We start from the raw sequence: 27,644 nt of genomic DNA, 5'->3' as shown, positions 1-27,644 counted from the left end.
GGAGCGGGCAGCGCGCACGGGAGCTCCGCGCCCCCCGGGACAGCAGCGCTGCTGGTGCCGGTGAAATAGGGACAAGAGCGGCTGAAGGCAGCGAAAGGGCAGGAAGGAGAGAAGCCGTGGGGTGGGTGTGCGTTTGGATCCAGGTGGGCACTGCCACAGCCCTCTCACACAGAGGCTTTTGTGCTGCCAGGGGAGATTTCACGCACTGCCAGCCCGCACTTGGACACAACGTGTCCTTATCATGGAAAGACTGGATGAAAAGCAAGCAAGCACTGCAGAAAGACAGACTGACAGCTCATCAAGTAAAGCACTGTTCCATCCACGCTCCCTCCCCCAGCAGACATCATTTCTGCACCTAATCCCCAGCTGGAAAACAATGAGCATTTTCCCTTTTTCCATCCTTCCTCTTTGCAGGATCTGCTTGTCCTGCACCAGCATAATCTGGCTTCACCACGGAGCTTACAAAGGCAGTGCAGACAAGCACTTCGATCACATCCAGACCATCCAGGCAGAAAAATGAGGCAGCAATACTGATTTGTAACGAAACTGACTTTTATATAAATTATAAACCCATCCAGTTTAAAGCAGTTCAGTTGCAGCTGTGTCACTTAAGTCCGTAGAAGGCTGAGGCGTACATATCTCCTACAGTCATAAATTAACAATAATCAAGGAAGAGAAACTTCAGATAAGGCTGCAAATACAACAAAAAAAATCCCTAAGTTTACTAGCCGTTAAAATAAAGTCATGATTATCAAGGATTGCAAAATATAAATGCAATTTTTGAACAGTTAAAAAGTACAAAAATGATGGACAACACAAACAAGCATTGTACAGTTTGTCCTGTGTGTAGACAAAGCAGAGTAGGAGATTTCCAACCTTTATCTACATCAGACACTGATTTTAAGCCAAGAGGAGTTGAGGAAATCTGTAAAAGGATCGTGGCTCATGATCCCAGTAGTATAAAAGCAGTAATTTTTCAGTCTGTAAACAGTAGTCTTGGTAGCTTCTTCTAGGTATGTTTTTCAATTCATCACCCAAAGAAAATCCGAAACCAACAAACACAAATCCTAAGAGTGGAAAAAAGGGGAACAGCAGCAATGGGTTATAGCTTGAATTTCTTACCAGGTCCGTGTGGGACATATTCTGGAGGGGAAATGCTCTTTCATAAGAAATATATAATATATTTAACTGTACACAATTTATAGGGGGAGAGAAACTCTCCCTCAACCAAGCCCCCAGTCAGTGAGTACGGAGTCATTTTTGTACACGGTTTCCTCCTAGAGAAACTACAGCTTGGGAAGAGACAGCCTCTGCTTTTAGAAACCACTGAGGAACCCCAAAGTCCTGTGTTTGCCAAGGTTGTCATTCCCAGTGGCTGGAAGTGGCAAGAGAACAGCAGCTGGCACTGAGAACAGTCAGAATTCCCTGCGCTGGAAGTGAGAGAGCCATGGTTCCATCCTGCCCCAGCCCCTGCCTCAGATGACACCAGTCCCCTCCACAGTTTCAGTTCTGCTTTCAAGGGATGCAGGAAACCTTTTTTTAACCCAGCTTCTGCTTTCAGGCACACAGGAGGATTTTAAATGCTTGGTTCTCTTAATCTCAAACCTCACTTACACTGTCACCATTGCTTATTGATACGACTGAGTTCAACCTGGTGTAGCAGCAGCGGAAGGAAAACTCCAGCCTGGATCAGCCCTGGGACTGTCCCCTGTGTCACCTTTGCTGTGTTTGTGCAAAGCCCTCTGGAATCAGGGGGAGAGGACAGGGAAAGCAGCAGCCACTGTGCCCCTGACTGGGAAGGGCAGTGCCTGTTTCTGGCTCAGGGCTGCTCTGAACTGCCCCACCCCAGCACTGGGGTGGTTTTCACTCACCCTACACACCTGACAGCATCACCTTCAGTCACCAGCTTTGCTTTAATTTAAGGAGCACACCCTCCTTTCAAAAATGATATTTCTATACAACATGACAGTTCTGTTTCTTTTTTTTTTCCTTTTCTTTTTTTTTTCAGTAAAAGTATTACTATAAAACAGACTTAACACATTTTGGTATTCCTCCAGCCCAGAGCACTTACCAGACATTGTGATTTAACCATCAGGACATTCTTTACAATTTGACAACCTCCAGACATTCTTCTTCTTTCCCTTTCAGGATGGGGCAAAGCCAAACTAAATCCAGCAAGAGCAGCTATGGGACTTTTTTTTTTTTTTAATACAGGGGATTTATTAAAAAAATACTCTCATCAACATTCTAGCATTACTAACAAAACAGAGGAGATGACAAAGGCAGTCAAGCTCTCTTCAAACTGTAAATCTAGACTCGGATACCTGTGGCTCTAAACCAGGAGATGAGGAATCTGTTGGGTCTGACCTGTCCCTTGTATTGCAGGTACATGAACTTTTTTTTTTTGCCTATCAATTTTAGGCTGCATTGCTCTTTGAACATGAAAAAACCCAGCAGAAATGCAGATTCTGTGGGAGCAGATGATATGGTCACACTTTCTAACAGAAAACTTCATGGGCCAGTGCTTGGATAATCAAAGTTCAACTGCAAAAAGCAAGCAGACAGGTACAAAAAGGATCTCAGCCTCAGACCACAGCGGAAGCAAAAGTTACCTCTGCCAACTTAAAACCAAAGCCAATAGGATTCAATTTCTATTAAAATATTTAAGTCTTAAAGTTTCAGTAATCTAAATACACTTTTTAAAAGTCATGACGTTGCTGTTTGACATTAAACTGACATGATACCAGCGCAGTGTCACTCTTCACTGCAGCCATTATTTACAAGGTCTCTCTTTTTTTTTTTGCTGAAACACCCATTCCCATTCCCATCTCTCTCTGAAGTTTGCTCCTCATCACATTTGCAGTTTTCCCGAGTTGTGCACAGACATCTCCTCCCTGGAGGATCCTGCCCCAGCTCCAGATGATTCCCAGCCCACCACAGAGGCCTCACCTCTCCCTGATGGAGCAACACATGGAATTCTGGCAGCAGGACCAGGTGGTTTGCAGACAAAACAGGCAGCTCCAAGCCAGATCAGTTCATCAGAGGTGGCTGGACGTGGACATCTACAATTCCTGCATTTCTAAGGCAAGGACCATACAAAAGTTATGAACACTGTATGGTGATGAAAATATCCTTGGAGATAGATGCTTTACACTGGATTGCTATTGCTGCTTCTAAAGACCATCTCCAGCTGGTTCTAGAGATCAAAAGGGAAGAAAGTGACTTTTCTCCTGTTGCAATATGCTTATGAACATGTATAAAAAGTGGTCAAACCCCAGGAAGGGTCCCTGCTTCTTTTATGTACAATAATTTAAATCAGCTCAATACATCTGTAATACCTAAAAAAATTGTTTCATGATTTTAAGTCCTTCATGCATTATGAGGAAGTTCTGGATTTAAGTGATGGTAGAGTGGATGTTGCTTCTGTCTGGGACTCTGGTGTCACTCCCCTGTGGAGTCTGTCAGGGATGCATTGCTCAAATCTTTAGTTTTTTAATGGTATCAAGTCTCTTTTTCAGCAGCTCTCCAATTTCCTGAACTGAGTGATGGTAACTGCTCTGGACCTTCCCTTGCACAGTCTTTGTAAACTTTTTTTCTTCCTGCAAAGTGCAAAAGAGAAATCACTCACTCCACAGCAACTGTTTAAATCCCCCTTTTAAACTTTCTCCAACATCTCAAACAGCAGAAGGAAATTCCTGAGGACCACGGTGTTTGCACAGGGAATCTCTTACCTGTAAAAGCAGAGTGTCCTTGAGGGACAGCTCTTCAAGTTTTAGTGCAGTCAGAATGATTTCAAGCCCTTTGATATGATCTATTACATTGGAAGTTAACGTCTGGAGTTCAGTTACATAATCCAGGAAATGGGTAAATACAGGTGGCTACAAAAACAAACACAGGTCTTGAATTTATAAACACACATTAATGTCCATTTTCTATAACTCACTTTGTAATATATAATTCCTTCTTCCCACCAGTGCTAAGCTATAATTTAGCTACTCAGATAAACACTCCCTGCTGACAAGTTTACTGTGGTACATTCCAGGCAGGAAGGTCAATGACACTCTAAACTGTATTTCTCATTAAAAAACTGTCACATGATGTCACAGATATGACATGTCACTGATTTTAAACAGCAACACTTAGCCCCAAGTAACCATTACCCACATCAATCTCTGCAAGTTTATGAAAACCAGTTCATGTTATCTACCCTGATTTTTCTTTCAGAATAAATAACCTGTGATTAGGGGTGGGGGAAGAGAGAAAGAAACATTGTTTGTACCATTGCTACACTGCTTTCTTTTTTTTTCTTCTTCTTTTTTTGCAGGTTGGATTTAAAAGGTCGGAGGACACTGTCACAGTAACTTGATACCCACAGGGCAATGGAGATCGTCTGGAAGAAAGGTAAAAACATGTTCTAAGTTGCTTTTAGAGGAGACTTCTCAACTCATTTTAGTGTTCCTGGCAGAACTCAGCATGATTAAAATATGCAACAAATTCCCTCATGAATTCTCTCGATTGTCTGAAATCAAACTTGCACTGTGTTTCAGTCCCAACATTTCTACCCCACAGCATTCCCAAATTTCTAGTTTTCAAAGGGAAAAAACAATTACCTCAACAAAGAAGACTAAGTTTTCTAACAGGTTTGGATGAGTTTTCAAGGTGCCATCTCTGACTTCAATCAAATCACCTTTACATTTATTGAACAAGTCTGAAAACAAAAAAGAAAAGCCTTACTGGAGGATGAAGGAGATAATTTTAAATGTGCATTTTCTGTACACCAGGTATCTGAGTGCAGTGTGCAGAACTGTCAGGGCACTGACCACCGAGTCCTCTCCATCTCCTCTGAGTTCTGGCTCATTACCAACATTTCCACACCCCTGATGAGCCCCCTTGACCCAAGCACCAAGAGAAGAAGCTGCCCAGGCTGGCAGATAAATGCACTGAAGGGCACAGCACGTTGTGAGCATGCAGCAGCTTCAGCACACAAGCCAAAGGCAATCCCAGCCTTGTTCTCAAGCTTTCACAGGGTCTGCAGATGCATCACCACAGCCCATCCCTGCAGACACTCCACAGCCATCCTCAGACAGCCAGGAAGCTCTGCCTCAGCATCTGCTCTTGAGTTACCATTTACCTGTCAGGCGTTCTACTAAAGACTTGAAACTATTCCCTATTCTTTCCTGGATTTCTGCTGAATCTTCTGAAAAAAAAAAAAAAGAAATTAAAAGTGATAAGCTACAACTCCTCTTGTTTTCTGCTTCCAGCAAATCAAGAGGCATTTAAATGCAATTTAGTGTCAGTACTCAAAAGTAAATGCAACTGCTTTCAAAAAGGAGCCAGTATTACAGCACCATATACTGCAGAAAAATGAAGACTTACATAAAACATTAAAAGAAGGCACTGGCTCTCAGATAATTTAGTTTCAGACAGAAAATTAACACACAAGTAACAGTTTTGAGTCCATATCCTCCAACGCCCAGCAGTTTTCAGACTCAACAGAGCCATGTGGCTCCCACCCACCACAGCAATGTGGTCAAACCCCTGCCCCAAACACTTACCTAAGCCATTGGTATCTAGTTCATAAATATCACTAACAAGATAAAACAAGCTAGTCTGGCACTGACAGCTGCCATTGCTGAAGAAGCCAGCCATTCGGGTAGGAGGAGGGCCAAGGACAGGATACTAGGCAAGAAGCAAAGAAAAAGATAAAGGTGTTGCAGCTTTTCCTCATCCCACCCAGTGCCTGGCACATCTCCCAGTCAGTCACACACACACAAACCCAGGGGCAGTTCAGTGCACTCTGCAGCCTGCACGATGCATTCACGGCCAACCTTTGGGGAGAGCTTTCGCCTTGCTGGTACCTGGATTTTTTGTTCTAGAAACTTCTTCCCTGAATCCACCGCCGCTTCCAGCTGCTGCAGCAGGGCTCGGATGGTGTCAATCTTGGATGAGACACCGTTCTCTGCAGTCTTTTCAGAGTTCTTTGGTTGGATGGTGTGACCAAGGGTTGGGAGTCCGCTCACCAGCCTCAACGTTAAAGAGCGGATTCGCAACCACAGCGTTTCCTCCTCCAGGGAGAGCTTCCGATGCTCCTCAGAAATGTCCCTAGAGAAAGGCACCAAAGCTTTCAGGCAAATGCTCCAGGCACAAAAACCTACCCAAAGTTCCCCAGTTCTGTATGATGAGGAAGGAGTGGTCAGAAATTCAGAGAAATTAATATCTAACAGAGCAGCAGTGCCAGATGTGGTGGATGGTGCTTAAGTCAGCCAGCCCAAGGAACACTGAAATATGGGAATTGCCCTGGAAGGAATTTCTTTGCTATGTGTGAGCTGAGGATATTTCTACTCACCTGTCTTTTGGATCCCAGCTAAACAAGACTGTCAGGTCTCTGTTGTCACGCAGATCTTTCCATGGAATGTCATCCTCCTCTGGGCTCAGACTCATGGACTTTATACTTTCTTCTAAACTGGTTGATCTGTAGGTAAGAACAAGCAGCACTAAATCAAACATCCGATCACTGCAAAGGGAAAGCAGCTCACTAACAGCTCATGTCCTGTGCACTGCTCAGCTCTTCCCTCTCTCAGGAATGTGACACACACAGCACTGACAAGGATGTGAAGGGACAGCAAATCAGAATCACAAAATCCCCAGATTTGGAGAAGTCCTTCAAGATCGCTAAGTCCAACCACCAATCTGGTCACTACTAAACCATGGCCTCAGTGCCCTCCCACATGTTTTCTGAACACTTCAAGGCATGGTGACTCCACTGCTTCCCTGGGCAGCCCGTTCCAACACCCGCCAACTCTTCCCACCAAGGAATTTTTTTATACCTCCTCGGTGCAACCCGAGACCATTAAAATCCGAACGAAGCTTGAGGAGCAGAGCTGCAGCTCTGAGATTTCTGCAGGTGCAACTCCCCAAGTCCCCTCTTGGCCCTTTCCCAGTTTTCCCATGGCAGGAGCTGTACTCACATATTTGCTTCAAGTAAGAGGTCCAGCAGCATCCGCTCGGTGCGAACCTGCGCGAAGTGAAGGGAGGAGTTCAGGCGGTTCCTGAAGGCGATGAACTCCGGGATCTTCTCAAACGCCCCATACTTGTAGGCTTGGATGATGTACTCTGAGGTCTGCAACACAGCACACACCAGCTCCCCTTAGTGACTTTCCAAATTAGCAACAACCAACAAGGTCACTGCCAAGGAACTGCATTTCTGTGGGTTTTATCAGCCCAGAGGTGCAAGACCTGGCAGATCCTCAATCCCTGGAAGGAGTTTGTGCTTCTGCTTCTCCAAGTCACCCAGGCAGTTTTGCTGCTTTAAATTGGGAATACTCAGATGCTCCATGGGCAGTGAGGTTTAACAACCAAACCAACACGAGACATCACATTGTTGTCACCACAATGAGAAATGCTTCACAGGGAAGAGATGCTTTTTTCCCTTCCTTTTCCTTTCAGATGCGTGATTCAAATCATTAAATCATCATTTCATTGTGAGAAATAATTCCAGGCAAAAGAAATATAGCCCAGATTTTCTGGAACTGACTTGGATGTAAATCACATATCACCACAACATAGATGAAAATAAAAATTACTCACACATTTTTTGTTTCTCTTTTTTATTAGAGTTTTAAATACAGTATCACACAGTGTGTACATGGCACAACACAAACACCAAAGGAAACTCTCAGGGTCCATGGGATATTTTGCTTTTTCTCTGATGAAATGCAGCAACACAAGGCAGGCAGCCAATATTTCACTTCAGTCCAAGCAATCTCCAAAAAAAGAGATTTTTATGATGAAGGAACTCCAGACAAGCAGTGTTTTAATGAAAATGTCTAACTGTAGACACACAGTGAACCATTTCTGCTTCTAGCCATGAGTGATAGCAGAGTTTTTACATCAGAATTACTCCACAACTGAGAAATTCTGGCAAATCAACTATTTTCTTCTGAACAAGTTTATGAACTGCCCTGAAGATGAAAGGCACCAAAAAAGGCTTCTGCTTAACTGAATTCTATATGGTCCTAACAGGCTCAACCTGACTGGAAGGCTCTGAGAGACCAGAAGGCAACACTCACAGATCTAAAACTCCTGTTTTTTCCCCTCCAAACCAAGAAATGTCCTCTAGGGAGCTGTCTTTTATTTCCCCCCCCTCTAAGTAATTTGGTTATTTGCACTGAATGAAAAAATATGCCAAATATTCAACAACATACCCCCTGATAACAGCCTTGCAGAGGTGACTGTCAGGGACTGGGCTGTGGGCTCTAATTCAACTGCATCCATGTGGTTTTTAAATCCCCCCAGGACACGCTGAAGTGGTTTGCCTGCAGTATCTGGAGAGATTAAAGATGGATGGACACAAGAAAATTAGAGAGATTACTGGTGATTCTGCATAGCTGAAGGAGGACTATCTTGAGGAGTATAAAGTTGCCTTTTTAGTTTTGGCCAAATATAGCAATGCTGCCTTCTCTCTCTCTCCTCCCTGTCCTTGGCATCCTCTCCCAGAGCAGCAATAGTGGCAGGATTGCACAGCAGCCTACATGGCTGTTACTCATGGGATCACTCTGACACAGGATTCACGTCAGGCTGGGAAGTTCAGCAAGTCAGGAGAATGGATTTATCCAAAGCAAGGAGTCTGATTCAGGAGCTCTATTTTTATGCCAGACTTCATTTACATCCCACACTTCCTGCTCCAGGCAGAGTCCCACACACAGCTCTGTGCTGTGACATTCCAGCTAATCTCAGCATCAACCTAGGGAAGAGCAGGCAGCAGCAGAAATCTGTAAAAAGGGAACTTTGAAAGGACAGACACCTTTCAACACTGCAGATGTGATTGTGGGACTTGAGTGGGAGCTGCTCCAAGCACCCTGAGCATAAAGGGGCAGCCCCAGCAGAACCACAGCAGCACAGGAACTGGGAGCAGATCCTGACCTTGTGACATGATTTATGGCAAGGAATTCTTCTTCATCCCCCCTCTTGTCACACCATCATCCTCAGGGAACAGCAGCCTGAACTGAGCCTTCACCTCCTGCAATTCCTGGTTGCAAGAGGCATTTTGAGGCATCTCCCGTCACAATGATCTTGAGGAGACAAGCACTGCAAGTGTCCAGAGCAGGAGAGATTTGGAGACCTGAGAGCAACATCAGCTCATGGTCCTTCGGCTGCAACACCATCTCCAAGGTATGATGTGAGTGGTTCCAGAGTCCCATCCTCATCTTGTCACATGAGGAATTCTGTCCTCTTGCTGCACCACTGCTGGTCTCTTGAAATCCCAACATTTGAAGGTGTAGCAGCCAAGCAACACCTTTTTGGAATTCTGGAACACAGGTTGTGTTTTCCTGCCAGCAGCCACTGGAGACATCCAACTCTTCTCTGCCACAAGCATTCCATCACTCATTTCAGAGAAAAACCTGCTCCCAAGGGAGCCACACCTCAATTACTTCACATTGTTTTCCATGGAAAGATGATTTCTTGATGCATTACAACACAGTGTTCCCAAGCAGAGGAATCACATCCAGAAGTTTTTTCAGTTCGCTTTTCCACCTGGCGCCCAGCAGTCGTGGGTTTCATTCAGACAGTTGGTTCCAGGGATGTTTTTCATTAACATCCACCAAATGACTTTTAAACAAGACTGAAAAGTTACACCTCAGTTAAAAAAAGATGTCTGGATCCAGGGCTTTGCTCCCAGGAATCCAAAACTTATTAGCAAGTGGGAAAAAAATGAGCAAGTGAGGGATGCAGAGCAGAGTGAACAATCCATGTGCATCCCTCAGGAAAACCTCTGTGTCAGACACAGCTCACAGGAACTGGGCACAGGGAAATGGCCATGGGAATCCTGTACACAGGAACCACTGGGCTGCCAACAGAGCAAGCTGCTGCTTCTGAGTGATTTCTGTGTGAGAATCTTTACTGCTCAGTACAGACAATTCCTGTTTTTAGTGGATAGTGGGAAAGCAAATTGTGTGACTGCAGAGCCTCTGGAGCCAACTTAGCCAGTGGCTGACTGGCAGATTTAAAACTGGACTGCACCTTTGTTTCTTAGGAAGTAAAAATACCTTTGTTTCTTAGGAAGTAAAAATAATCTTCACCTACCTCTCCACAGTGCCCACCCAGGGTGTGAAATACAAATACACAGGATATATTCACACTCCTCAGAATGGGAAGGTCCCTTTAAAGTGAAGTGCACCCCTCCCCATCCACTGAAAACACACAGCTCCAGTGATTGTAACATAAAGGATTCATCAAGTGCCATCCCCATCCTGACCCATCATCACCAGCTGCTGTCTCACTTTCCAAAATGCCAAATTTATGACACCAGCACTTATTTCCACAGGACATTCAATTATTGCATAAAATCACAAACATTAATTTAAAAGCGATCATACCTGTTTTATGAGGAGCATTGAAACTGGTTTTAACAGAAAGGAATCCAAACCTCATGTAACAGCAACTCACAAATCCTTGTAGTAGGAAATGCAGGTTGAGACAACCTTTGCTACAAAGCTGCACCTACTACTGCTCTTTGTTATGTTTTAAACCATTGCATTTGCACAAGCCTTGCACAGGGCTTCTCTAAAGCCCTAAAGCTTCTCAAAGACACTCTGCTGTGTGACAAGGTCATGGAGGGGATTTCTTTCAACTTACATCTTTCTGGTTGGAGTGGAAAAACCTGAGTGCAAAGTTGCAGGATTGGGAAGCAGCAGCGTAGTGGCCCAGGGAGCCGGCGTAGCGTGTCAGGAGATAACTGCAACAAACAGCACGAGGCAAACGTCAGCCACTGCCCTGGCAAGCAGCTGCACAGGAGACATCTGGACATTTAATAGCATTAACAGCATTCATGGGCAAGTTCAGGCTTTTAGTGGAATGAATTCTCATTTTTTTTAAAGCAGTATGTGAGGGCTTGGAGTTCTTTCTTCGCATTAAGGGTGTAAAAGCTGCGCAGTGAGAGACCCCCCAATCACACCAGGGTGTGCTGGCTTTCGCTGGTGTTCCCAAGCTGGAACACCAAGCTCTGACTGGCAGCCAGCCAGCCATTTCACCAATTTCCTTCAGATTATTAATACTCTAAAAAATCCAACACAGCTCAAAATCACATGGGGGAAGACACCCTAGAGAAAGGGGGAGCGTGCAGTGGATGTGCCTCCCAAAAATCCCTGAACACTTCTGCACAACAGCACCCAAAAATGTGACAATGCACCCAAAAATGTGACAATGTGGTGAATTCTGGGTGGCAGAGGGTGCTGCAGCTGCCAGGATGGGTTGACTAGGAGGGAGTGATTATTCTCAGTATGTACCACCCACCCGATGGTGTCGTGCTGGATGTGCTTGGCGTCCAGGCTGGAGTAGAGCTCCGAGACGGGCTCGAAGGCGCCGAGCCTGCAGTAGATCCGGATGAGCAGCAGCTTAAACTGAGCATTGGAGGGACTGTGAGACAGCCCCTCCTCCAAGAGAGTCAGGCACTGCCACACAGCTGCCTCTTCACCTGGTGACAGACACAGCACAGGCAGGTGTGAGCAGGGACAGCGCTGGCACAACTCCCTCTGCCCGCGTTACAGCAGGCTCAGAGCGCTGCCAGGGATTGCAGTGTGCCCAAATAACACCTGCTCCAGCACTCCAGCTGCTCCCTGAGGGAATGCTGGGGGAATAATCCCTCCCAGGGAATATCTAGCTCACATCTGCACAGAGCACACTGCAGGCAAGGTGACCTTTCCTGATGAATCCTGGGCTGTTTGGGAATTCCAGCTTGCACATTGCAAAAGAGCCAGGAATTCAAGAGCCCACATCCACATTCCTGCCAGAAAACTGACCATGGATTTAGTCAGGTTAAAGACTAAATCTTCCTTGGGAAAGATAAGGGTGTAACAGATAACTACATGGCAGGGCAGGAATATACACGTGGACACCCAGCACTGGACACTGTGGGATTAAGAGACTAAGACAGAGAGCAGGGGTGGAGTACAGGCAAATTTAATTCAGGGAACAGGTCCCAGCAAGTCTAGAAACAAGGGATCCAAAAGACAAAGTATGTCTTTTCTAGGAAGAGAAAGAAACACTCTCAAAACACTTCTGGTATCAGAAAGGAGTTGTCAGCAGAACTCGTGCCAAAGGAGAGAAAAAAGGAATTAATCACAAAAATTAAATCTGTTTATAGAGATCAGTGAGATGATTCAGGGCAAACACCAGCTGATCAGAGGGACTACTGAAATACCTCATATTGCAAAAAAAAAAAACCAACCCAGAAAGCTCCAGGCCTAACAAGCCATGCCAGGCACTCACTGGCCACAGGGACAGAGTCTCCCTGTCCCAGCCTCCCACAGAGATATTGGAGCAAGGCACAATTTTGGGAACGTACCTTCCAGCCACAGATCAAGCAGCAGGTGAACTGCAAGCAGGCAGTAATAATCTGAAAACTGCAATTCAGTTTTCAAACAAGACTTCCCTAAAAAGAGAAAAAAACCCAGTTATCCTTGAATTACTAAAACTAATTAGTAATTGCTGCCAGCTGATCTCACACTCAGGGTTACTAAGTGGCACCACCATCAGAGAGCACATTTTAATTTATAAAATCAGAATTGTCTTAAAATCCAAACAACTTCACATATCACTGAGTGGCCTTTGGGGCACCTCAAACATTGACATCTGCTGGAAGCAGAACTGACTCCCACAGCTGCAAGATTTACAAATTAATAACTCCTGACCACAAACATGTCCTATGCGCTTCAGTGAGAAAACCTGGCTTTGCTTAAAAGCACAGGCAATCCTGCAAAGTACAGACAGACCATCTGAACTACCCAGGAAAGCCTCATTTATCTTTAAGATACATGGCTGAAAAGAAAAATAATAAAAGGAACCTCAATTCAGGGAAGGTGAAGGGTAGAACCAGAAAGGAGAAAGCCAAGTTTTAGCAGCGTTACAGATTTTCCTCACCAAACTCCAACCCGTGGCGGTATCTCAGCATCAGCTCCCGCACCACCGCCAGCTTCTGCTTCTTCTCCATGGCGTGGTAGATCCCCAGCAGCCTGGAGAGCTGCACCACACACAGGTGCTGCTGCAGGGCCTTGATGTCACCTGGCAGAGCCACCTCGTTCTCGGCCGCCGCCGCCAGCGGGATCACGTCCAGCAGCTGCCGGATGAACTGCAAGAGAAACCCCGGTGGGTCACGGACAGGTTTTAAAAAAATCCTTTCCTTAGGATCTTTTCTCCTGAGAAGCCAGAAGGCCTCAGAAAGGAACGTAAACAATAATTATCTGCTGTTGTGGAATGCAACAGGTGCACCTTTGATTGGTCTCATGTGGTAGTTTTTAATTAATGGCCAATCACAGTCCGGCTGTCTCAGACTCTCTGGTCAGTCACAAGATTTTATCATCATTCCACTTTCCTTTCCATTCCTTGCTAGCCTTCTGATGAAATCCTTTCTTCTATTCTTTTAGTATAGTTTTAATATATCATTTTCTTTTAATATAATATATATCATAAAATAACAAATCAGCCTTCTGAAACACGGAGTCAAGATTCTCTTCCCTCATCCTGGGACCCCTGCAAACACCACCACAGAGGTGGCAAAGGCTGCAGGGTTGCACCAAATGATGGGGAAGCAGCATTTCCTCCCTCCAATGAAACCAAAAAAGGCAAGGTAGGAACATCCATGTTGATGCCACACTGAATCTGTGGTTCAAGAATGGCCTTCGAGATTTTTTTTTAGTTGTTCAATATTTTTTTTAGTTGCTTGAGGTTTTATTAAGTTTCATCAAACAGATGGAAGGAGGAAAAATCAGAGGCAGGTTTCCAATTCATTGATACACCAGGGAGTTCAAGCACCTGTTAACACTCGTGGTAATAAGAGATGCAATTAAAATAATTAGTTACTGACAGGTTTCTCAGCACACTTCCAGGCAATGATGGTTTTGCACTGTTACATTTTCCCTCAGCTCTGAAGTAATGTGCAGTTCTCAGTGAGGTCATCAACTCTGATTAATGACTCCTTTTTGCAATTAAGCTGTAAGAAAAGCAGCTTCTCATTGTTTAGTTCTAATGGGAGACAAAAGACTCCTCACAATACACAGGGCTGGCCAGCAGCTTCTTGCTCTAAGACCCAACATTGTCTGCAAACTGAAACCTGAGTTAAAGCCAATGAATTTGGTTTTACTACACTTGGTTTTGACACAGAAGAACTGCATCAAATGCAAGCCTGAGGCACAAAGCTCAGGAGCAGCACCAAGCACAACACACACCAATTCCAGTTTTCCCAAAGAATTTGATGAATGCTGTGTTGACAGATCTTTTCAGTCTGAAACTCTGCCAAGCTGAGCAAGGTCAACCACATCACTGGCTCCACTGTCCAATTTACACCTCTAGGAAGTCAAGGCTGGTGTCCTGACCATTTTTTCTGGACTGGTGTCCTGACCATTTTTTCTGGACTATCTCACATGTCAGTGGCCCAGCAAGATCATGATCTCAGCTACTGAAGTGGAACTCTCTTGTCAAACCTCAGCTCCTCGTGTCCTTGACCAAGCTAAACTGCTGCAGATGCTGCTTCAGGGACAACCAGAAAACCAATACATCAGTTTGACACAATATATATTCCAGAATATATTCAGTAAAATCAGCAGCAGTTTTAAGGCCAGACAGGGAATTTTAAAGTCAGAGTCATGGTTTTACAAGCAGTGTGACAAAACCGAACTCTGCTGGTTTTGAATTTGTTCCCTGGAAAGTTAGGGTGAAACCTGTTCAGTACTTCAGGGTTCCCCTACAATGGAATCACCACTTCCAGGACTAGGAGTTCAATACCCTGCTGGCCACATCTCTGGCCAGTGGGCTAAAACCACACTTTTAAACATAAAACATCAGCAACAGCCACCCCTGCCAGAGCCACTGCTCCCATCAGCCGTGGGGCTGTGGGAAGAGCTTGCATTAGGAATCAAAAAATACCTCAATAAACCAAGAGAACTTTGCTACCTCCACTTTGTTTACCAACATTTTTCCCCAGGCTCTGGCTGATCCCGGATTCTCTGCCCTCCCCAGCGCTGATCCCTGGACACAATGGCTCAGACAAACACTGGGGTGAGTGACAGAATTCCCAGCTGCTGAAGTCACTCCAGGCTGCTCATGACTCTGCACAAATGGGCTTTTCAGAGAAACTCTTTTCCAGAGAGCTGTTTCAGAAAGAGATTCTGGAAAAAACTGCCAGAAGTGCCTCCATGACCCCTGGATTGGGGTCACTGTGTCCCTTCTTTGGCACTGCCAGAGCCAAGCAAAGCATCTGTGACATCCCTGCATGGGATCAGGGGGCAGCTTCTTCCCATTAAACAGAAACTTTGAGCTCAAAGCACCCTGACACCTTGAAAAACAGAAATAAAAAAGCCAAAGGAATACCAGATCTGAGACTCTGCAGGATCAAATTTAAGCTTTAAACCTCCAGTAAAAATCCTCTGAATGAAACTTCTCAAGTGTTCAGATGTTCATGATATTTTCTACAGCACAAAGACTTCTCTGAATTTCAAGCAGAAAGTAAAAATTTGATGTTTCCAGCCTTTTAATATGATCCACAGGTATTTTAAGATAAAGGGACCAGAGTGCAAACAACCACTGCAGTTCCTGCCACCACTTCTTGATTATTTCCTTACCTTTGTGTACTGGCTGGGTGGGAGGAGATCCACAAACACTTTGAGATCAGTAAAACAGCAGGGCTTGTCCCCAAATTTTTTGAAGTACTGGAACATTAGTTCTTCTGGATCACCTAGGAAAAAGGCCAGGTCATCTTTTTAACACCCTCCAGTAGAAAGTGACATCTGTAAAATCACTATGAGAAATCTTTGTTCATTCTTTCTTTTTTTCCCTCCCTTCAAGATTACAGCGATTCAGAAAGCAGAGAGCTGCACTAGTGCAGATTCTAACAGAGGCTGAATGTCTCTGGTAACCAAGGACACATTAAAAAAAGCCCAAGAGCTTCATTCAAGCTCCTTTAGCAGATAAGAGCTCAGCAACCCAGGCAGGCACACACAGCCTCCACTTATCTCACCGTGGCTTCTTTTGGGATGGAAAAACAGAAGGAATTAGGAAATAGCACAGATGTTGCTCTAATCACATTCCCTTTCATTGATTCCCTAAATGCAGGTTTTTAAAATGCAAAACCTGGTGCAGGTTTTCAAAAAGCAAATCCTGGCTTTGTTGCCATAAAAACTTAAATCAAAACCCACTCAGAGATTCCAGCACTAACAGCAAGACTTTCCACTAGGAATACGGTGTCAGTGACTGGATGCTCCTAAATCCCTGAGGTCTTCTTGAAAACCTCCCTGCTGGCTTTCCCAAGCCCTGCAGTAATCTGAAAATACCTTCCATTCTTCAAAGTTCATCTCCCAACGCTTTTCAAATTCTTTACATACACAACAAGAAGTTCTCTTTTCCTAATGAAACCTGCACTTAACTCAGTGATTTAGCAGCAAGTCTGTGCTCTGTGCAGAGGTGAATTCCTGCCCCAGGAGGGCTCTTACCCAGTTTGTACTCATCATTGCAGCCCCGGCGTCGCAGGCGCCTGATCAGCTCCAGCTTGGCCAAGTACGGTCCCCGCAACGGCCGCGAGCTCTTGGACTCCTCCGAGATCCTCTCCTCGATGAAACTCACAGCCTGCTCGATGGAGCAGTGCACCTCCCCCTCCAGAGAGCTGCAAGCACACAGACAAAAGGTTCTTGGAGAGGTCCCACTGGTAACAAATGCTCAGCACACTCCCAGACAGGGAAATGATGGATTCTGCAACTCAGTCACTGTCACAGACATCTTGTATGAAAAATCCTTTCCTTAGGATTTTTCCTCCTGAGAAGCTGAGGGGCCTCAGGAACAAAATGTAACCAATGATTATCGGTTGCTGTGGAATGCAACAGGTGGATCTGTGATTGGTCTCATGTGGTTGTTTCTAATTAATGGCCAATCACAGTCCAGCTGGCTCGGACAGAGAGTCCGAGCCACAAGCCTTTGTTATCATTCCTTCTTTTTCTATTCTTAGCTAGCCTTCTGATGAAATCCTTTCTTCTATTCTTTTAGTATAGTTTTAATATAATATATATCATAAAATAACAAATCAAGCCTTCTGAAACATGGAGTCAGATCCTCATCTCTTCCCTCATCCTCGGAGCCCTGTGAACACCGTCACAGGTCACCACAGAAAACATGAGCTGGAAGAGTTCTGTGATGTACAAACTGCTTCCATGAACCATTCCCAGCCTCCAGATAAAAGCAGGGAAAACACACAAAACAAAGCAGGGAAAACCCACCATTTGGGCTCTGAACATCAAGAAGTCACTCTAATACTGAATCTATGAACCCAAACAATTTGCTGTAGCACAAAGGGAAAACAAATCCACAGCAAAATTCTCAACTTACTGCTCTTCCTCTGCTGGAGGCGTCCAGGATTCATCAATGAGTTGGAACACTGAATCAAAGTAAGTTATATAAAACTGCCAATCATCTGAGCTGAAACAAAAATCAGGCACAGGACAAAATTTAGGGAATTGCCAAAACAATTAACAGCTGAAACTACATTTCTTGCCAAAGCTGAAGTAAGGAATAACAACACATAATCATATTACAGGAAAAACCCAATTGTGATCATAAAATTGTTTCCCCTTGAAAAGGTCTCACATCTTAGGAACACCATCACCCTGAATTTCTGGAAACATATTAAGGAAAACCATTTCAATTCAAAAGTGAGGCAAGCTATGAATTCTCCTCCTAAAATTCACATTCCAGTCAGAGCTCAGCAACATCCCCACAAAACGTGAAGGCAGAAGTTTCTGTTCTGCATTTAACTTATATCTAAGATGAAAGCACAGCTAAATTCAAAAGCAAACACCACATCTCTCCTGACAGTTCTGAGACAGATTTGATCACACTGGAATGTTCTGTCTCCTGATGCATCTGCTCCAAGCATTAAATACATTTCCCACGATGAAGTCTGGCCAAATGGGAGAAATTTACATGTAGAAAATTTAATGTAAATCATGGACAGGGTAAGAACTGCAAAGTCAGAGCTAGACAATCAGCACAGAATTTAGAAATATGGAGGTAAACAACCTTTTATTGCATTAATGTGTTGCTAAATTCTCCTTATAAAAAGTAGCAACTCCAGTCCTGACCCTGACTCTCCCTGACCTTCACCATGCCTGGCTTTGGAGTGCAATCTTTGCAAAAGCTTCCCAATATTCTCCTATTTTAACCACAAAAGCCACCAAACAAGGCCATTCCCAAACAAGTAGGGCTTTTTGTTCCATGTCTTCTGCAGGACTGCAGGAATCCTCTCTCACTTTTTGAGCAGCAGCCTCCTGGCCAGCGCGTTGCACTCGGGCCACCGGTGCAGCTTCTTGTACATGGCCATGCACTTGTTCTCCCGGCTCTGCAGCTCACTCGTCAGCTTCTCTGCAGCAAAACACAGGGAAAGCTCAGCTCAGCCCTGCTCAAACCTCCTTAATCCAGCCCAGCACCAAAACACCAGGTCTAACACAGCAGCAGCCCTCAGAAAGATTTCCCATGGAAACCTCCACAAGTGCATTTTAATGTTCAGCTAAACTCCTCTAAAATGCAGACATTGAAGACTTTTCAGTTTTGAAGATGGTAGCTACAACCAAGAGCACAATCCAAATTTACCACTGCAATGCTCACCCCTGAGTAGTGTTTAAATACCATAAACAAAGGTAAAAGCAGGTTGCACAAACACTTCCAGAGTTTACACTCAGGTTAAAAACTGGTGCTAAGTCAGGCTTCCTAAAATTTTATTTTTTGCAAGTCTGAAGTAAAGGGGAACTGCTGTATTCTCCACACAGCTCTGATTTATTAAAGAATAAATTACCTCCAAGTTTTCCCCTCACAACATCTAAGGCTTCCTTGTACTTCTCCAAACGTTCCAGGATCATGTAGTACAGTTCCACCTGGAAAGAAAAATTAAACTGCAATGAAATTTGCCAGGAAGAACATACCCAGGTGTGCCAAAAGAGAAAACAGGGGATACCAGGCCTGCAAAGCTATCTTTAATATCCCAAAGGGTGCAACACTCAAATTTAGGGTTTTTTTTCCATTTTTAGTCCTCAGGTTTTTCCTGGGGCCTCCCAGAGAGCAAAGCACTTCATCAGTCAAATCAAACACCAAAAACTGCCTCAGCCACAGGATTCTGAGGGCTTCCTAACCCCCTGCTTTTGGTTTTCCTTCTGTCCCCTACATTCACATTTAATTCCAAACCACTGTAGATTATTTTAAGTTTTTTAAGGTAGTCAAATTCCCTTAAAAATGCATTTCTTGTTTCAACAAAGCTCAAACCAAGCCTTACTTCAGCCTCAGCTTCAATCTTGTCCTCTTTCACCATTTTTTCCACCATTCTTTCAGCAAGTGGCAGAAACATTGTCTTGGAGAGGTTTTCATCCTGTGCTGAGATAGACTGAGGAAGAGAGGGATTATTGTAACAGCTCAGCAGCTTTCTGTGATGTCCCACCCACTGCTCTTTTCACTTTAAAAGAGGAAAAAAAATCCAACCCAGGTGTTCCAATCCCCCCCAGCCACCTGTTTGGAGCTGCCACCTGTGACCTGAGAGTGCAACTGCTCTGGGAAAAGGCAGCAATAAAATTGCTGCTGAATAGAAAAACTCATTTTTGATCAGATCAACCAGAGCCCTGCATGTCTGAGCACACAAACCTCGTGGTAAAAACATGGAGCCAGAACATTTTTGTGTTTTACACAGCACAGGATTTCAGAGGATGTGACTAAAACCTTCCAAGCTTATTTTTGTTTGATTTTATGTCTGATTTTTAGTGCCCAAATGTGCTGTCTCAACCAGCAGCAGCACAGCTGATCTGTGCCTATTCCTGCAGACTTGCTGCTAATTCCAGAGCTCTCATTTATTCCCTCCAAGAGCTTTTATAACCTCGTTAAAGAGGAACAATTCTGACTGAGAAACTGCAGATAGCTGAGGATTTACTCATTATCTCTGCCAAAAGGACAGGTGGGTTATTAGTGCAGATGAGAGAATAATTCAAGTTGTATAAAGGTGGTAAGGCAACAGTTAAATTGGATTATAAAAACACCTCAGAGTTAATTTTGGACCACAACAATCATGCTATTTAAGGAGAGCTCAGTCTTTCTCCCAGCATCACAAAGAAACAGTTCAAACACACATTTTACCCAAAATCATCATGTTTTCCCTCAGAACATTTTTGCACCAGCACTGGCACTGCAGTCAGAAAAAACAAACCAGCCAAACCCAATATTGCACACACCTGCATGATCAGGCTCATCACAGACCAAAAATAATATGGATTTTTGGGAACAATCTTATAAAGTGCCATTCCAGCCTGAAAGACAGAAAACACAAGTTTCACCATCCCTGAAATAGATTTCTTGCTCAGATCTCGTGATGGGCAGCAACGATGGGAGGGGATTTGCACATGGAGGATTCTCCCCACTCGTGAGCTCTTCCCTCCCAACACACATCCCTGAGGAAAACCAGAGGGTGGAAATGTTTCCAAGGACTCTGTGGAGGTCTGACAGGAACAGCAGCAAGCACTGACTGCCCACACAGCTGCCAGCTTGAACTGGGAACTCCAGGAGGAAGCAGATTTGTTCTTTGGGAATGAGGGGATTTCTCCAGTGCTGAAGGACACAGCAAACCCAGGAACTCCCTCACTTCACACCCACTGACACCCCCAAATTTGGGGTCACCTCCTGCAAAGCAGGGGGAGCAAAAGTTGAGCAGAGAATTTGGCTGAATCAAAGCAGAGCCAAAGAAGTCATGATTTTCCCTGACAGCTATTCCCAGATTTCCCTCACAGTGCCCGTATGTAACAAAGGACAAGACTTTTACCCCTACAAAATCTGTAATTAATTTCAATAAGCTACACACAATATTCTACCTCCACAATCCCTGATTGCAGTTGGGATTTCTCAGGGTTTTCAGCTGGAATACCCCAGAGCACAGGACACTGGGGTTTATTTTTATTCCCTAAAGAGTCACCATCCACACACTCTTCACATCCCTGAATCCAAAAGCACAGGCCAACATCCCACTCTGACAATGTGATATTGATAATGCTGATTTCATTCAGTTGATATTGCAAAGTAATTTAATGGGCTCCACATTTTTATGTCACTCCATACACACAAAAAGGTCACATAAATGTTAATTATTGTTATCTGTGGCATTTTCTCCACTCATGATTGTGATCTATCACATCTAAAGTTTGGTTTGTATCATGAGTTTTCTTATTTCAGGTACACCATAACTCCTTTTTAGCTATTTAAGCCAAACCTGTCACAGGAGGAACAACAGGGAGTTCAGCACTTATTTCTTGGCTCTCTGTGCTTTTTTTTTTTTTACACAGAAGAGTGAGCACACAGGCCTTGAAAATCATCTTCCATTTACAGGCATTCTCCAGGCACCTCATTTGGAAGGGATGAAAACAAAACCACCAGTGTGACACTGTGCTGCCAACTGACAGGGGATATTTCAAGTGCTTTTTAGTTTTTCTTCACTGAATGCCATCGATACAAGTTGTGTTTTAGATACACAGAAAGAGCACGGGGAGGATTTATCTTCCTGAAGTTAACACAGAACTGAGGCCAGAATCAAGTGTGAAAACATGGATCAGAAACTCTTCTTAGATGTGCCTATTCCAGAATTCCTTTCTTTTGTACTGCAACTACAAAACCACAGATCAATAAAAGACACAGCCTTAAGTTAACAAAACTTTTGTCTCAGACAACCCACACCTCCAAAAACTGAGGTTCAAACCCCTCTGTAAAAACCAACCAAGAGTTTAACTTCTGCATTAACCCAGATCAGCTTTTCTGGAAGATTACTCATAACACATAAATGAGAGTAAAAGACAGAGAAAAACACACTTTAAACCATCCAGAACACAGATTTTTGGTCATACCTGCTGCATTTTCTTGTACTCTCCAACCCTGGCATAGGCCATGAAGAGGTGGGAGTGATACTCTTCACTGTTGGGGACCTTCTTCACAGCTGCCTCATAAAGTTTTGTCACCAGCTCAGCTAAACCAAAACCAGATACTAGAGTTAAGACCAATTTAGGAATATTTTAAAGCACAGCTCCCTAAAGAGCACCAGAGATGCTCTGAACAGCAACTAATTGCATTTATCAGCCCCAAAACGGTGCTCTGTCCCCCAGGCACTGCAAACATCAGGAAAGTGCTTAAAAAACTCTAAATAAACCTCAAAATAGACTCAAATCAAAATGGACTTCAACAGCAGCAACTGAATTGCTCAGGAGAATTTTAGGTCTACTTTTAAGGTAGGTTTTTCTTTATTTTTGAGCATTAAACTGAATGAAGGTTTCTCCTGCTGGCAGAATTGCTGCTCCATGTGAATCATGTTTCAAAACAAACACTTTCAGAGCCTAAAAGCAAATTAATTATTCTTATCACAGGTTTACTTATATTAATCATATCCTGCTATTTCCCAACTGCCTATATCAGAACTCTAAACAATTGTTTCACACTACACTTTTTAATAACAGGTGTATCATGACAAAATACTTCTGATAGTACAACATGCAAAACTTTCTTACATTTTCATCCTTCCATATTCTTTTTTCTAACACAAACAATTATAGCTCAAAGTAGAAACAGAAAAACAAATGTAATTTGTCTTTCACACAGTTTATACATCCCTTACACAAATACAGAAAACATCTAATTACAATTTTCTTGCAGGACCAAAAGTGGCAGTGCCTCACACCCACCAGTTCCTGAGTTACAGAGCTGAAAGTTACAAAGTTCAGCTTAATGGAAGTTGTTAATAATCACAGAGAGGCTCTTGTCATTCACAGGGGCTTATGTTGAACTCAAAAGTACACAAACATTTTGTTTGTGGAGTTAAAGCATCGTTTGTTGAGTGATACCAACAAATGTTGGTATCACTCAACAAACGATGCTTTAACTCCACAAACACACACAGACAAAGAAATCAACTGGAAGAATATAAGCAATTCTCTTTTGCAGACTGATGCAAACACCTTTTTCTGAAGCTGTTTCACTCTTTGATCATTTCTCCAGCAGCTCAACAATAAATTTTGGTGGTACCACCCACCAAACTCCACAGTGAACATTGGTACCACCACATCACATTTCCCAAGAAGCTGCCAGAAACAACAACTGTTCAAGCTGCAGAAAAGCAGGACAGGAGGGCTGGCATCTTCCAGAAAAGCACAGGAAACTTTCCTCCATCCCTCCAACGCTGATGATTCAGTATTTTGAAAATACAAATCACTGTGAGGAACCTGACAAAGCTGATGTGGCCAAACTGGGAGCTCAGGACTTCCCTCCTGTTTTTCACCACTTTCCTGAGGCTTTTCATCACACCCTGTAGGATTTGCAATCTCTGTCACTCTACTGATAAGAAATTCCTGTAGTTTCACTAACAAAAGTGAACTCCCAGGCTGCTGGATCATTATCTTAGGACCTGCCACACAATTGTGTCTGTAAGAAGCTCAAATGAGAATTTTTTTGCTTTATAAAGATCACTCCAGCCTTACAGGCATTACAGCAGGCATCACTTCAATTCTGAGCCTCTTACCCAAATCCTGGATTTTACACGTTTCCCACCAAACTGTGGGGCACAAACCCTCTGGAAGAAACAGAGAGAGATTTCTGGGGGAGGAACAAACTCACGTCTGTGCATTTCCCGGTAGAGAATGGTCAGTGCTTGCAAGGAATTGTCATCTGTGGGTTCAAGTGCTGCTACTTCTTGTGCCAGGGCATAGGCTTCATCCTGCTTGCCAGTCCTCTGCAAGCCAATGGCCTTCAGCACCTGTGGGCACAACACAGGCAGCTCTCACAGACACAGTTTGCATTTGGGAACCCTCTCACTCCTGCTGGGAACAGCCCAACCACCTCATTCCCTGTGCACAACTCCAGGATTGATTAAGTTTTTAATCCATGTGGCTGCAGAGGAAAACCCCCAGATGCAACAGCATCAGAGAGGGGATCTGACTTCTTAATAAATGTTGAGGTTGCCCCGAGGCATCACCACATGGTTTCTCTACCTGGAGGCTGCAAACTGGCAATTTTCCTTAGTTTTCTTTCTAACTGGCCAGAGAGAAGTGACATAAATGAGATTCAGGTCAATGACACTCTCTGCAGCTTGGGAAGCTTTCAAAATGTAGAAGTGGAGTGAAGTGCAGAGGGAAACCCCCAGGGAAATGAGAAAAGCAGAAAGAGAGTCACATGTTCAGGAAAGGGAGGAACAGAACCCTTTCCCTCAATAGGGAAGGTGGTGAACAAGCAAAAGAGCAAATGCCTCCAAAACCATGGAATCCTGGAGTGCTTTGGGTAGGAAGGGACCTTAAAATCATCCAGCTCCACACCCTGCCATGGGCAGGGACATTTCTATGGACCAAGATGCTCCAAACTGGCCTTGAACAATTCCAGGGGCACCCACAGCTTCCCTGGGACACCTGCTCACCTTGGAATGTTCTCCTCAGACATCTCCTCCCAAGGAGATGCTCTGATCCAAACTCCTGCACATGGGCATCCCAAGCCCAGGGCTCCAAGAGGCATTTCTAAAGCCCAGCCCACCTGCCAAGGACACCTGGAGTGGTGCTGACAATCAGCCCAGGTGGAACAAACACTCCAGTCCCTGTCAGGTCATTTTCAGACACACAAGATACAGGTGGGCTGCAACAGAGACATTCCAGAGGGCTCAGAAATCACTGTGGAAGCTCCCAGAGAAAGGGAGAGTGGAGAACACCCTGAGATTCAGGCACAGTGAGCTCAGTGCCCCCCAGTCCCACTCACCTTGGCACAGTGAAGGTCCTTGTGCTTTTTGAGCAGTTTATCTGCTTGCTGGATTGCCATTTTATTATTGCCATTATCGAGATAATCTGCAGAGGAAGAGCACACACAAAATCACACCAGAACACCAAGGCCATTCTGGAAAGCCACCTCCAATTTTACCATGGAGCATCTGCTGCCACACCAGCAGCAAAAACCACATTTTCCCTGTGCAGCTCCTCCTAAGCCAAACATTCAGGAAACTGTCATTTCAGGGATGAAGGATTCATCTCGTTGTACTGGTTTTAGTCACTCAAACAAACAAGCTTTTGTAATTACTCCACACAGATCATTACAGCAACAAAAGAGACCCATAATAGAGAGGATTCTGCAGGAACAGCTCTGTGCTGGCACTGCAGCTCCAGTGCTTTAGCAGGAAAAGTAGAAATTAATTTGGTGTGGCTTTGGGAGACTCTCAATGACTTTTAACAGGCAGCAGGTTAGAACCCAAACACACACACACACCAGCAAAGTGGGAAACACTTGTCCACAGCATCCATAGCTCAGGCAGAGCAAACCTGTCCCCCTGCAGTGCCACCACCCTTCCCCCAGACTGGTTTTAAAGGCACAACTGTGAAGTATCAATATTTCCTAGGGGGATATCCCACTACCTCCAGACCATTTTCTCCTTTTTTAGCTCAGAATTACAATTTTCATATTATTACACAATTACAAACAAGCAGTTTTAGGCCAGGATACGACCCCTACGTGCTCCTCTTCCCTCAAAATCCCTCCTTCCTCAGCAAACCCAGCTTTGCTGCCCCTCATGTGCCAAGGGGCTGCTCACACTGCTCTGGCCTCTCTCCTGCCAGGTAACTGAAATCACACCACACACCTCTTCCTCATCAAACCTTTCATTCCCATTATAAACCAGAACTCTTACTGAAGGGTGACCCTTGGCAATCCTCAGCACAAATTGTGCACCTATTCTGATTTACAGATTTATATTCAACAGCTCCCACATTTGCTCCCCTGGCCAGGTGGATGCTGTACATTTAAAGCAGAGTTAATTGGGCTCCTGAGCCCAGCCACAGCAAACCTCTTGCAAGGCAGCCCTTCCACACTCACCAAAATAAACACTGTGGCATGAAATCCTGTTTGAAGCCACAAATTTCAATTTAGGAAAACCTCTGGGTCACCTCTGACATGAAAACTTTGGGGATTTCTCAGTGAAGAGGTTTCAAAGGTGTGGAGCAGCACATCAGAGGCTTCTTGCTTTAAGGCTCTGTCACCCAGTTTAGTGACACACAAATTATCCCCCAGGCTGAGCTGCCTGGCTGGGATTAACAGCTGTGCCAAGAACATCTCAGCTCTGGGTGTTCCAAAGTAAATCAAATAACCCTCAAACCTCCCCAAAACGCAGCAGAATGAAGAGATTGGATCTTCCTAACCAGTCAGGTTGTTGGAAGTCAAAGCAGCTTCCAAAAGGAAATGAAGCAAAATGAAAATAAACTTCAGCCTATGCTAGCTCATAGGTGGGGATGTTCAAAGGCTGGAAATGAAACACCTGAACCTTCAGGTGAAGGGAGAACAAGTCAAGATCAAAGATAACCAGAGCTGTTGAGGAATCCTGGGGAAGCACAGCACAAACCCAGGCACACCCTGAAACCCAGAGCAGACCCTGGACCTCGCTCTGCACCTCCCCAGCTGCTGAGGCGGGGAACTCGTGCGTGTTCATCACACGCCTTATTTCGGGTTCTGCAGCACCACAGCCCGAGATCAAACCTTGCACTGCAGAGAATCCTTCCCAGAACGAGCAGAAGGGAATTCCAAAGCGCCCTCCAAAACGAACAAAGCGAGATGCTCAACATCACCTGCTTCCATATCAGCTGAATTTACCCAGATTTTTCTGTTAGTACCGTTTTCTCACACAGGTTATGACAAAAATAACTGCACATCAATGAAACTGCCAATCACAGCACGGATAGAAAACTAAGGAAAAAACACCTTAAAATCGTTACATAAAGACAAACTGCAACGAACTTGAACACTTCTGATGGAACAAAACCATCCTCCTCCCTTTCCCTGGAGCCCATCGCGGGCTCAGCCTGTACTGCACCATCCCTCTGCCCAGCAAAGCACATCCCAAAGCGCGCCCAGCCCAAACCAGGGCAGCTCTCCGCGTCTCTAGGGAGAGGTTTTCATCCCTGCTGAAAAAGTTAAGAACGTTTTCCCCAATCTCCACCAAACCTTCAGCTTTAGGGACGAAACGCTACCGTAGCCCGGGGAAGTGTTTTGCTTTTATTTCTCCATATTTGCATAGAGCCAAGCTTTGCCTACAACCTCCGAAGCAACCCCAAGAGCGCAGAACACCCTCGGAAATATCCGAGGTCACAACAACACCGGACAACTCCCAACGACACCGTCCCCTTCCACTCCTCTCCTGCCTCCCAATTAATTCCCCCAACAGCGTCACCGCTCCGTGCCACAACATCCAACACAACTCCGGGGCATCCGCGGCTGCTCCTCCGGGGATTAATCCACTCCCGGCTCCTCCGCGGCAGCGCAAAAAGCTCCGGCCGGGGTCACCTCGGCTGCGAGCGCCGCCGGCTCCGCTCCCGCCGGGCCGAGGGGGCAGCCCCGGGGCGCCGCGGGACCCCGGCCCGGCCGGGCGGGCGCCGCAGCCGCGCAGCCCCGCGGGGCCGGGAGCGCGGGAGGGCCGGGGGGGCTCGGCGGGGCGGCGGCGGCGGCGGCGGGGCCGCGGCGGGTCCGTACCGTAGATGGGCCGCAGGCGGCGGTCGTTGGGGTCCTGCACATGGCCCCGCGCCGCCATGATGAGAGCGCAGAACGCAGCGCGCAGCCGCGGCCGGGGGCGGGCAACGGCG

The 27,644-nt window shown here is 45.1% G+C and overlaps 1 protein-coding gene across 2 annotated transcripts; it reads right to left on the bottom strand.

Moving 5' to 3' along the window:
• Positions 1-534: 534 nt before the first annotated feature.
• On the bottom strand, positions 535-27,604 carry NAA25 (N(alpha)-acetyltransferase 25, NatB auxiliary subunit). 2 transcript variants are annotated; one of them, XM_030958983.1, is made up of 24 exons: positions 27,535-27,604; positions 24,784-24,869; positions 23,659-23,797; positions 21,903-22,021; positions 20,247-20,321; positions 19,304-19,411; positions 18,830-18,908; positions 18,288-18,399; positions 17,368-17,457; positions 16,482-16,651; positions 15,615-15,727; positions 12,919-13,126; positions 12,344-12,430; positions 11,293-11,473; positions 10,636-10,735; positions 6,969-7,120; positions 6,347-6,472; positions 5,859-6,102; positions 5,556-5,679; positions 5,132-5,197; positions 4,611-4,708; positions 4,280-4,390; positions 3,732-3,878; positions 535-3,599 (listed from the first exon to the last, which is right to left on the bottom strand). In XM_030958983.1, exons 1-24 carry the CDS (start codon positions 27,590-27,592, stop codon positions 3,477-3,479), a joined length of 2,916 nt encoding a protein of 971 aa, XP_030814843.1. In that variant the 5' UTR covers positions 27,593-27,604; the 3' UTR covers positions 535-3,476. The 2 variants fall into 2 exon arrangements, with proteins under 2 accessions (XP_030814843.1, XP_030814844.1); XM_030958984.1 differs by having other exon boundaries at positions 5,132-5,194.
• Positions 27,605-27,644: the final 40 nt, after the last annotated feature.

This window comes from Camarhynchus parvulus, chromosome 15 (assembly GCF_901933205.1).
Source record: "Camarhynchus parvulus chromosome 15, STF_HiC, whole genome shotgun sequence".
In the NCBI taxonomy this organism is placed as follows: domain Eukaryota; kingdom Metazoa; phylum Chordata; class Aves; order Passeriformes; family Thraupidae; genus Camarhynchus; species Camarhynchus parvulus.
The sequence above is the reverse complement of the archived record's forward strand: the minus strand, read 5'-3'. Positions and strand labels throughout refer to the sequence as shown.